This window comes from Aquarana catesbeiana, linkage group LG01 (genome assembly GCF_042186555.1).
Source record: "Aquarana catesbeiana isolate 2022-GZ linkage group LG01, ASM4218655v1, whole genome shotgun sequence".
NCBI lineage: Eukaryota > Metazoa > Chordata > Amphibia > Anura > Ranidae > Aquarana > Aquarana catesbeiana.
Window position 1 is genome coordinate 371535301 of NC_133324.1, and position 12344 is coordinate 371547644.

The 12344-nt window shown below is 43.8% G+C and overlaps 1 protein-coding gene across 1 annotated transcript in view; it reads left to right on the top strand.

Annotated features, from left to right (window-relative positions):
- TUT7 (terminal uridylyl transferase 7) overlaps positions 1 to 11287 on the top strand; it is a 148215-nt gene extending 136928 nt beyond the window's left edge. The window contains 1 exon segment of the mRNA XM_073633387.1: positions 7869 to 11287. Within this exon segment, the coding sequence (XP_073489488.1) occupies positions 7869 to 7936 (68 nt within the window). The 3' untranslated portion in view covers positions 7937 to 11287.
- Positions 11288 to 12344: the final 1057 nt, after the last annotated feature.

A 12344-nucleotide genomic window follows, 5' to 3' on the forward strand; every position in this document is an offset into this window, starting at 1 on the left:
GTTAGACACCGCACTTTCACCGCCGCCGCCATTTGCCACGGGCAGGCCCCATAACTACCGGCCTCTCTCCTTCCTCCCCCAGTCTTCCTCCATGCTGATCCTGGAGGGTCGGCTCACGCTGGAAGCGCACGTTTTTCGAAAAACGAAGGGGGGGCGCAGTAGAGTGGGGGCGGGGCGTCAGCACAGCATCCAGCATGCTCAGACGCCCACAGGTGCCGGCTGTAGGCTATTAAAGGCACAGATTACTGGTGCATTAAGCCTTTTGGAGGGACACAGAGCTGACGGTCGCATGTAAGGTGGGACACAGGCATTCTCCTAGGCAGCATTTACTAAGGTAACACCAGACTGGGCATTTGGTAGCAAGGCTTTTGCCAGACTACATCGCTCAGCAGTCAGTGTTCATTTTGAGATACCTCCACCTTGTTGCTTTGCACTATGGGTAGAAGAGGATCAAATACCCCAAGAACCAGAGACTCTAGGGCAGTGATGGAGAACCTTGGCACCCCAGATGTTTTGGAACTAAATTTCCCATGATGCTCATGCACTCTTCAGTGTAGTTGAAGCATCATGGGAAATGTAGTTCCAAAACATCTGGGGTGCCAAGGTTCGCCATCACTGCTCTAGGGGATCTTGTTCAGGTTCTGAGGACCCCCTTTCTGCAGCATCCCCCCCCCCCCCCCCACTAAAGGGCCAGGGACAGCTAGCCAGGGAGAGCCGTTGGGATCAGGGGCTACACCTGCTTTTGGCACTTCAGCCCCTGTATACATTACACAGGAGGTTTTTTCCTCAACCATTAATGGTTTGGAGGAAAGATTGACGGCCGTGATTGCATCTTCACTCAGTGGAAGAAAACGCACTAGGCCTTCCTCTGCTCCCCAGGACCCCCAGGCAGAGGAGCTCTGGGATAAAGGAGAAGAATCCCTTTCAGAGGATAGGGATGGGACGGATGATTCCTCTTCGGAGGAATCGGGTGGAGAGGGGCCCTCTTCGGCTTCTCAGGATGAGAAGGTCTTAGTGCAGATCCTTACTGGATTGGTCCGCTCCACATTTAAGTTGCCCATATCTGAATCGGTTAAAGAACCCTCTTCTTCTTTAGGGTCACTGAAACCTCCTCAAACAGCACATGCTTTTCCTGTTCATAATTTACTTGAAAAGCTCCTTTTATTCTGAGTGGGATCACCCAGATAAACGTTTTTTTTCCACCGAAAAAGTTTTCAACGCTTTATCCGATGGAAGAAAAGTTTATTAAAATGTGGGGAATACTGGCCATTGATGCCGCCATTTCCTCCGTAAATAATAATCTGACTTGTCCTGTAGACAATGCTCAGGGATCCGGTGAATAAGAAGATGGAATCCCTATTGAAGGATGTTTTCTCCTTGGCAGGTTCAGTGGCTCAACCTGCAGTAGCAGAGATCGGAGTCTGTCAATACTTAAGAGAACATGTTAAGCAGGTCATCAGTTTTACCTGAACAGCAGACCCAGGGGTTGGCTAACCTTCCAGCGGCCTTTTGTTATCATGTTGACGCCATCAGAGATTCTATCATGCAAACCTCTTGGCTTTCACTGGGGTTGGTGCATATTCGTAGAATCCTATGGTTGAAAAATTGGTCAGCCGAAGCACCATGTAAGAAACTGCTGGCTGGGTTTCCATTTCGTGGTGCAAGGTTGTTTGGAGAAGACTTGGATAACTATATCAAAAGAATCTCTTGTGGGAAAAGCACTCTTACCTGTTAAGAGTAAGCGTCCCTCTTTCAAACGGACTCTTTCCCCAGCGCCAGGGGCTTCAGCCTCCAGGCAGTCTCGACGGCCTCCTCCGTCTGGGTCAAGAAATAAGAGTCAACCCCAGGGACAAAAGAAGTTCTGGGGGAAGAAGCCTACTAAGCAAAACACTAAGACCTCTTTATGAAGGGGCGCCCCCGCTCGCTCGAGTGGGGGGAAGACTGCGACAGTTCTCAAGGCTCTGGCAGGAGGACTTCCAGAACAGTTGGGTAATCTCCATGGTAACCTTTGGGTACAAGCTGGAGTTTCAAGAATTTTCCTCTCCTCGTTTCCTCAGATCAAGTGTCCCCAGAGATCCAAAGAAAAAGCAGTCGCTCCTTCTAGCGTTACAGCGACTTTTGTCGCAGGAGGTCATTATGGTGGTTCCCGCGAAGGATCAGGGATTGGGCTTTTATTCCAACCTTTTTACGGTCCAAAAACCAAATGGGGGTGTCAGACCCATTCTGGATTTAAGGGATCTGAACCGATGCCTAAGGATTCAGTCCTTTCGCATGGAATCAATTCGGACAGTAGTCTCCACCCTGCAGGGAGGAGAATTTCTGGCATCAATAGACATCAGAGATGCATATCTGCATGTGCCCATTTTTCCTGCTCATCAGAAGTTTCTGCGCTTCGAGATAGGAGGGCGCCATTTCCAGTTTGTGGCTCTGCCTTTTGGGATAGCCACTGCACCTCGAGTGTTCACAAAGGTCTTGGCTCCTCCTCTGGCCAGATTAAGGGCTCAGGGTATAGCTGTCATAGCATACCTAGACGACCTGCTCTTGATAGACCGGTCGGTAGCCTCATTGAATGGGAACTTAAGGACCACAGTCAAGTATCTGGAACACCTAGGTTGGATCCTCAACCTAGAAAAATCTTCCCTAAAATCCAGTAAGAAGACTGGAGTATTTGGGTCTGATCATAGATACAAACCAGGAGAAAGTATTTCTACCTCAGGCAAAGATCACTGCTTTAAGGGAGGTGATTCTGGTAGTCAGGACCAAGAAGGGTCCTTCTGTCCGCTTTTGTATGAGGCTGCTAGGAAAGATGGGGTCTTCATTCAAAGCAGTTCCCTATGCTCAGTTTCATTCAAGACTGCTGCAACACTGTATTCTGTCGGCCTGGAACAAGAAGGTTCAGGCATTAGATTTTCCGATGCACCTGCCTCATGCGGTGCGTCAGAGCCTCATTTGGTGGCCAATACCCGAAAACCTGCAGAAGGGGAAATCCTTTCTACCGGTTACCTGGACGGTGGTAACAGATGCCAGTCTGTCGGGTTGGAGCAGTTCTGGAACAGTCTGCGGTTCAAGGGGTATGGTCCAGAACCTAGAGGACCTTACCCATCAACATTCTGGAGATCCGTGCGGTATATCTAGCCCTAAAGGCCTGGACTATCAGACTACATGGTTGCCCGGTCAGAATCCAGTCCGACAATGCCACAGCAGTGGCTTATGTCAATCAGGAAGGCACCAGGAGCCAAGCTGTTCAAAAAGAAGTGAACCAGATCTTAGTCTGGGCAGAGAAGCATGTGCCATGCATATCGGCAGTTTTCATTCCAGGGATAGAGAACTGGCAGGCGGACTATTTAAGTCGCCAGCAGTTACTTCCAGGGGAATGGTCTCTGCATCCCGACATCTTTTGGGCCATATGCCAAAGATGGGGGGTTCCAGATGTAGATCTCTTTGCATCCCGATTCAACAAAGATAGACAGATTTGTGGCAAGGACAAAGGATCCTCTTGCATGCGGGACGGATGCGTTGGTGATTCCGTGGCATTGGTTCTCACTGATTTATGCATTCCCGCCTATTCTGCTACTGCCATGACTCCTTCGCAGGATCAGGCAGGAAAGGAAGTCAGTACTTCTGGTGGCCCCCGCTTGGCCCAGAAGGACGTGGTATGCGAAAATGGTAAAGATGACGGTGGGTTCCCCGTGGACACTACCGGTACGCCCAGACCTGTGATCTCAGGGTCCAGTGTTCCATCCTGCCTTACAAACGCTAAATTTGACGGTTTGGCTATTGAGACCCACGTTCTGAAGAGTCATGGGCTTTCAGGTCCTGTGATATCGACCTTGATCAATGCAAGGAAGCCAGCTTCCAGAATGATTTATCATAGAGTCTGGAAAGCTTATGTATCCTGGTGTGAATCCAGGGGTTGGCATCCCAGAAAATATGTGATGGGTAGAATTCTTGATTTTCTACAATTGGGATTAGAGATGAAGCTGGCCTTGAGTACCATCAAGGGCCAGGTCTTGGCCTTATCAGTATTATTTCAACGGCCACTTGCTTCGCATTCTTTGGTCCGAAACTTTATGCAGGGGGTGACGAGTCTTAATCCTCTGCTTAAGGTGCCCCTAAACCCCTGGGACTTGAACTTGGTTCTGTCTGTGTTACAGAAACAGCCTTTTGAACCAATACGTCAGATTCCTTTGGTCTTGCTGACAAGGAAGTTAATTTTTCTGGTAGTCATCTCTTCTGCTAGAAGAGTATCAGAATTAGCAGCCCTTTCCTGTAAGGAGCCTTATTTGATTATACACAAGGATAGAGTAGTACTGCGCCCTCATCCTAGTTTTTTTACCGAAGGTGTTTTCAGATTTTCATCTAAACCAAGACATTGTTCTGCCTTCCTTTTTTCCAGATCCCTGTTCTCCGGAAGAAAGATCGCTACATTCTTTGGATTATAGTGAGAGCAGTCAAGGCCTATCTGGAAGCAACTGCTCAGATTCGCAAAACGGATGTTTTGTTCGTGCTGCCAGAGGGTCCCAGTAGAGGACAGGCAGCGTCAAAAGCTACCATTTCTAAATGGATTTGAAAATTGATTATTCAAGCTTATGGTTTGAAACAGAAGATTCCTCCGTTTTCAGATCAGGGCACATTCCACAAGGGCTATTGGTGCTTCTTGGGCAATGCATCACCGGGCCTCTATGGCTCAAATCTGCAAGACCGCAACCTGGTCTTCAGTCCATACATTCACCAAATTCTATCAGGTGGATGTGAGAAGGCATGAGGATATCGCCTTTGGGCGTAGTGTACTGTAGGCAGCTGTACAGGGTCCTCAGGTCTGATTGCACCCTACTTGGTTGTGGTCCCCCCCCCTCAGATAGCATTGCTCTGGGACATCCCATCAGTAATTACTGAGGCTCTGTGTCCCGTGATGTTTGAGAAAGAAAATAGAATTTTTTTAAACGGCTTACCTGTAAAATCCTTTTCTTTTGATGGACATCACGGGACAGAGGTCCCGCCCCTCTTCTAATACACTATATTGCTTAGCTACAAAATTGAGGTATCCCTGCAAGGGGAGGGATTATATAGGGGGTTGAACTTCCTGGTTAGGGTGTGCCAGTGTTCAATCACCAGTGATACCTATATAACCCATCAGTAATTTACTGAGGCTCTGTGTCCCGTGATGTCCATCGAAAAAAAAGGATTTTACAGGTAAGCTGTTCTTAAAAATCCTATTTTTTTTTTTTTTTTTTACTAGTAATATCAGCGACTTATAGCAGGCCTGGGACATTGCGGCGGACAAATCAGGCACAAAGTTTCACTTTTTCGGGAACCAGTGACACTAATAGTTATCAGTGCTAAAAATATGCACTGTCACTGTACTAATGACACTGGCTGGTAAGGGATTATCAGGGGAGATCAAAGGGTTAAATGTGTGCCTAAAATGTGCTTGGTTACTGTGAGGGAGGTGCTTGTACTAAGGAACGGTAGTGATCCCATGTTTTTGCAAAGCAGAAACACAGATCTCTGCCTTTCCATACTGACAACGGTCTGCCTTGTTTACATAGGCAGACTGACGTTCTGTTTCTCTCCCGAACGATTGGCGGGTCCCAGCAGACATTGAGTCTGCCGGACCCGCTGATTGGCTCCTGCTTTGTCCAATCATAGCGGGAGTGGGTTGCTGGTGGCGCACACGCCCCAGACCCAGAAGTGTCAGATCATGTACCTAGGTACGTGATCTGAAACAGAGCGGCTGCCCTGCTGCAGTAAATGTAGGTGGGGTGGCCGCTAAGAAGATAAAGGGAAAACTAGCAGAAAACCAACATTGCTAGGAGGAATGTGCAACCTAATACTATGTTCATTTCAGAAAATGAAAGGTTGGGCGCTAACTCAAAAAAAAAAAAAAAAAATCAATAATCATTTAGTGCATAGTAATCCACTTTCAATCCATACAGTGGATCATGGAGAACAAAAAAGTCCTCAGGACAAATATAAACACCATGGAAGAGGAATAAGATGTGCCGTGCTCCACCATCACTCATGTGAGAGAAATACAAACTCACCAGATATCTAACTAAAATGAGCCTTGTACCAAACAACTGTCTTGGATATCCTTATGTATATGAAGAAGACTATCCTCTGCTCAAGAAAGATCTCCTTAGATTAATATACCAATGAAGCTCGGGAGAAGCAAAATGTATATCATAGAGCAACAAGTTTATTGCAACAGGTATCGCAGCATATAAAGAGTACATTCCCACACAGTCTAAGGTGCTATTAAGTCAGCACCAACACGTAAGCCAGCCAAGTGAAAAAAAAAAACGCAGTTTCTCCAAATTGCCAAACACCTGAAGTCGAAACCACGAGTACCGGAAGTGACGTTATTGTGGGCGAGCGCGCAGCCTCAATGCAGTTCGTGATCAACACGTCATTAGGAAGCTTCTAAGCTTCCTGATGACGTGTTGATCACGAAATGCATTAAAGTGGAGTTCCACCCAAAAATGGAACTTCCACTTTTTGGATTCTCCCCCCCCCCCCTCTGGTGTCACATTTTGGCACCTTTCAGGGGGGAGGAGGGAGCAGATACCTGTCTAATACAGGTATTTGCTCCCACTTCCTGGCATAGATCACCGTGGTGATTGCAGTGACCTACGCCACTTCCGCCGCCTCCCCCGCTGTATTCTGTGAGACACAGAATACAGCAGGGACCTGTAAGGACGCGCGGCTCGCGCATGCGCAGTAGGGAACCAGGAAGTGAAGCCGCACGGCTTCGCTTCCTTATTACCTTACCGTGGATGGCGGCAGCAGCCGAAGGATGGATCAGCTTCAGCTGCCAACACCGCGGGCTCCCTGGACAGGTAAGTGTCCATATATTAAGTCAGCAGCTGCAGTATTTGTAGCTGCTGGCTTTTAATAATTTTTTTTTTTTTTTTTTTAGCAAACCTCCGCTTTAAGGCTGCACGCTTGCCCACAATAACGTCACTTCTGGTGTTTTGGAACAAGGCTCATTTTATTTAGATATCTGAGTTTTTTTTTTCTCTCTCACGAGTGATGGTGGAGCAGAGAGAACGATTACTTGTCACTGCACTTCTTCCTCTTCCACTGATTTGGATTTGTCCTGAGGACAGTTTTTTTTTTTTTTGTTTTTTTTTGTTTTGTTTTGTTTTGTTTTTTTTCCCCCCCCATGATCAACTGTATTGATCAAATGTGGAATATTACTATGTACTAAATGATTGATATGTTTTTTTGAGTTGGCGCCGAACCTTTTATTTTCTGAAATTTATTTATAAGGTGTATATTCACTTGAAAGGGGGCAGCTGAACTCTCATTGTTTTGCACATAAATGTACTTGTTTGGCGCCACTACTTGTTTATACACAAAATACTATGTGTTGTGCGAGAGCAGCATTGTACAACGGTCTGACAGCCCCCCTTTCTTCCCGTCATCCTTATGGTTTTGCACTTGGCAGAGAACACATACTCTGCTGATTTGCAGAGCTGTACTGATGGCAGGACAGGTAGCCTGTCAATCCACTGTACAGAAACTGATGTTACATAAGACCACCACAGCCTTTAGCGTGCATGCCTCTGCCAGCAGTGAGTTTTCAGCTGGAGATGGTTTAAAAAAAACAAACTTTCCTTGTGATCAAACCTGACTTTTTTTCTATAATTGAGGGGGAAACTACAATTGGGCTTTAAAACAAAATGGCATCCCTAACTTTGTAATTAGTAGTGCACAGATCATAAGGTGTTGCTGGCTGCAAACAGGTTAAAAAAATGTTGCTGTTTGAAGACAGTTATCTTTGTGTATGGTTTCCATCCATATATTTCCTCCACCATCATTGCCATAAAATCGCATCTAGACACATTTTCTTTTTTTTTCCCTAGGCAGCCTTTCCAGTAAATACATATCTCAGGGAAAAGCCTCTCAGAAGAGGACACAACAAGAATCATAAAGGCGATGGCACACTGCCACAGATGGGGATTTAAGCCGTCCAGGTGTATGCCTTCTATGTGGAATGAAGTTTACGTTAAGATCAACTCTAATCATCATGAAACAGCAGCAATGAAATAACATTGGACACAAAAAATGGTTACTTTATTTTAACCTCAGTATGACAAAGATAAAATGTAATAGCGTTGTGTTTTAATTCTTATTACGGGCACCTTTTTTTCTTAATTTATTTTTAATATTTTAACTGGCTGTCACAGTTGGACAGTTGTGCTATTCTGTATAGAACTATGGTGCCCATTTCCGCCCATGCCATTTTAATTGCAGTGCAGCGCTACATATTCTATATATGGCTTACCAATTGACTGAAATTCCTAATTTTCTTTACAGAAAAGAAATATTTTTGAAAAGTGAATTATATTTATTGTGTCAGGAATTGTGTAAAATTGTTTAAAACATTTGTGAACAGCTGCTGTATTTACAAACATGATTTTATTACTGTGGATAGCTTAAATATGAGGCATCTTTTTATGTAAATACCTCATTGCATGTAATGTTTGTATTTTTGCTTAACCTTTTATTCGGTTTTCAGAAGTTTCCTTATCAGTCGTCATGCAAAACATCTCATTTTTTTTTTTAAGCGGATTCTTCCCATTTTGCTTTCGAGAATATGTTAAAGGTGTTTTTAAATCAAAAAAAAATTATCAGGGTGTGTTATGTTTTTAGTTTTTTTAATACTTTGTTTTAAGTCCTGTATTCTGCTGTAAGGTATCAGAATGCTGTGCGCTCATCCCTGGATCGGGACTTGTTCTACATTATATAGCTCAAAGTACAGAAGACAGTTATAAAGTCATTTTGAATGGCAAATGCAGCTTAGCCATGGTGCAGTATATATTTCAACTGTAAACATTTGAAATCTTAAGACCTATAGACATTCATGCACCCTTTAATACTTGCTGTAACTACAGATCTATTTCTGTGATAGCCTATGTTTGGAGCATCATAACCAAGTGTACGTCATGTTGTCCAGACATTAAAAGTTGATCTCCAGCTTTAAGTGAAGTTGTATAGTTCATTTGGAACAAGCTTATCCAAATTAACCATTTACTTCACTAAGATATGCAGCAAATCGCAGTACTGTATGACATATGTAGCCCTAGCTACATACAGTAATACAGTGCTGTTTCGGCAGTGGAATGGGGACTTCCTGTCACACTCAGAACAAAATGTCTGTCTGTTTTTCAGCCATTCACAGGGAGCTTTGTATTTCCCAAATGAACACCTAGCATCCTCTAGCCAAGGCTTAGAAACAAGTGGATGAAGTCATGCTATTGGACTTGGCCAATAAACGGAAACTTTGTGTTCATTCAGAATATACAAAGCTGTCTGTGAATGGTTGAGCAGCGTTCACTGCGATGTACTTTGAATTTTGTTTCAGTTGTGGGATGGCAAGTTTCCATCCCACTGCCGGAACATAGCGCTGTATACCATATGTAGTTGAGGCTACATACAGTTCATACAGGGCTGAGAGCAGCTGCATGTCTTGGTGATTTAAATAGTTAATTTGGATCAAGCTGGTCCAAACTATTTACAATTCATGCTTAGCATTTTATGGCATGTAGAGTCTTTACCATGACAATAATGCATCAGAGTCACACCACGAGACAGGTTTCTCATGGTGCGACTGATGCATTCTTTGCATGGTAAAGACTCAACATGCTATAAAATGCTAAGCATGTCATCATACAATTGTATATAGCAGGGATATGCAATTAGCGGACCTCCAGCTGTTGCAAAACTACAAGTCCCATCATGCCTCTGCCTCTGGGTGTCATGCTTGTGGCTGTCAAGAGTTTTGCTATGCCTCATGGGACTTGTAGTTCTGCAACAGCTGGAGGTCCGCTAATTGCATATCCCTGGTATATAGCCTTACAGTATGTAGTCTAGAGAATGGAAACTCTAAGGATACTATAGAACTTTATGAGCCTGCGGTGGAGAGAAAAAAAAAAGTGTACAAAAAAAAACAGTTCTAATCCTTATCAGTACTACCATCATTGCAGCAGATCACACTTTCAAAATCATGGTTGGTATCTTTTAGCATTTGACAATGGATGGAAGGCCCTTAGTAGGGAGACACTAGTTCTCAGTAGGGAGAAACCGGCATCTTGACATGTCTGTTTTCTGAGAGATCCTATGGGCAGCTATAGCAACGCAAGTGCTCAAGTATCTGCTTCTAATGAAGGCAATAGTATTAGAACTGCATCTTACTATATTGTATGTTTTAAATTTCCCATGCTCTTTAAAGAGACCATGAGACGGAAAACAATAAGGGAAGAAAAAAGTTCCATCCTGGGCCAAAAGTAACATAACTGGGCCTTTTCACCCCTCTGAATATTAAATTGTTGAAAATGATCAAACCGACAGTGACAGGTTTTTTGAAATGTAGTGAGTTTTCACTTTCCTATTTTGAGTCTTTGTATAAACTAGGCTGTAGACCTGTGGTCATACTGTTTCCAAGTATACGGTTTTGCAGGCAGTCTGTGATTAAAATACAAGCAAGCACCTAACTGTCATGCAGTGACAGACTGGCACAGTAGTGCTTGCAAACCTTAAGCCCAATGTTGCTGTTTCAAAAATTTTAATTTTTCTTTTTTGTGTTTTATCTTTTTTTACCAAATACAGTCAACTTGTATAAAACACTGTTTACAATGAAAATGTAAAATACAGGCTTTTTTTTTTTTTTTTTTTGGGAACGTTAATTTTGTGTGGTCTAAAAAGGCTAAAATTCTATCCCTAGAAAAATTGGTGCTTTAGTGACCTGCATACAGAGATGTAGATCATGTTTACAAAATTACTTGGTCAGTTTTGTAAGGTGTTTCTTAGAACCTGTCTGCTTGGTATGCCTTACAGCTATCTGCTTGACCCCTGGAAATTACATGTTTTATTCAGTAGGGCAGTGAAGTGAATGATAAACCTTCCCAGACAATTTTTTAGTAGTTAGATCAATGAAAAAAAATAAAACGAGTGTTGAGTTTAATTTTGGTTACTGCAAATGCACATTGTTCTTGTAAAATAAATCTTACTGCCCCTCTAACCTCCTAGAAAAGTGTATTACAGTAATCACCAGTGGCCTTAGATGATTACATGACGCCCAGCATTTTTTTTCCCCATTTTTTTGGAAGTAAGCCACAATTTAAATTTTTTTTTTCCCTGTTTTGTTCATTCGTTTTAACCAAATGTAAATCAATTTTTGCAATATGTTTGTGCAGTATGTTATATTACATAGACTGAAAAGCAATTTGAACTATGTCTGGGTATCAAAAAAACAATTAAAATCTTTGTGCTTCCTTGTAAACATTTCTAATTTCGTACTTTCATTCTGGTGCATTCCTATTTTGTATATCCTCATACACATTACAAAGTTTGTATTGTCCTTCTGAAATATTCTTAATTTATAATAGTTTTCTATTAGGGTAAGAGGGTCTCATTTGCAAACTTCAGAGGATATTATTGCTCATGGGTTCTGAAAAAGTTAGTTGCCTATCTTTCAAGTTCATGCTGTGCCTTCGGTACTTTGAGTCTTTTACAATCCAAACAGCTAAACTAAAATTGTTGCACATGTTCCCGTGGGATTCACAAAGTAAAGTCCTCTGTAGCTAGAAAACTACTTAGAACCCCTAAACAAAATAAATAATATATTTCAAAGTTACCACGCTTTTTTCTTTTAACCACTTGCCGACCGCCTAACGCAGATATACTGCGGCAGAATGGCACGGGCAGGCAAAATCACGTACCTGGTACGTGATCTGCCTCCCGCGGGCATGGGGAGCATCGCGCCCCCCCCCCCGGTGCCTGAGGCGGTCGGCTTCGTTAGGGGAGCGATCCAGGGTGAGGGGGAGGCCACTCATTCGTGGCCACCCCCTCGCGATTGCTCCCAACGAATTAAAATCTTCCTCTGCTGCTGTAATATAAACAGCGGCAGAGGAAGTAATGTCATCTCCTTGAGTCGGTCTTTTCGTTCCGGCGCCAAGGAGAGAAGACATCAATGTGAGTTGCACCAACACTACACTTACAGTAGAACACGCAGGCACACTTTTCACCCCCCGATCACCCCCCTGTTCCCCCTGTCATAGTGACACCAATAGCAGTTTTTTTTTTTTTGCATTGGTGTCAGTTTGTGGCAGTTATAAGTGGTAGGGCAGTTGGGGTTAGCCCCCTTTTAGGTCTAGGGTACCCCCCTAACCCCCCCCAAAAGTTTTAGCCCCTTGATCACCCCCCGTCGCCAGTGTCACTAAGCAATCGTTTTTCTGATCGCTGTATTGGTGTCACAGGTGACGCTAGTTAGGGAGGTAAGTATATAGGTTCGCCGTTAGTGTTTTATAGCAACAGGGACCCCCATATACTACCTAATA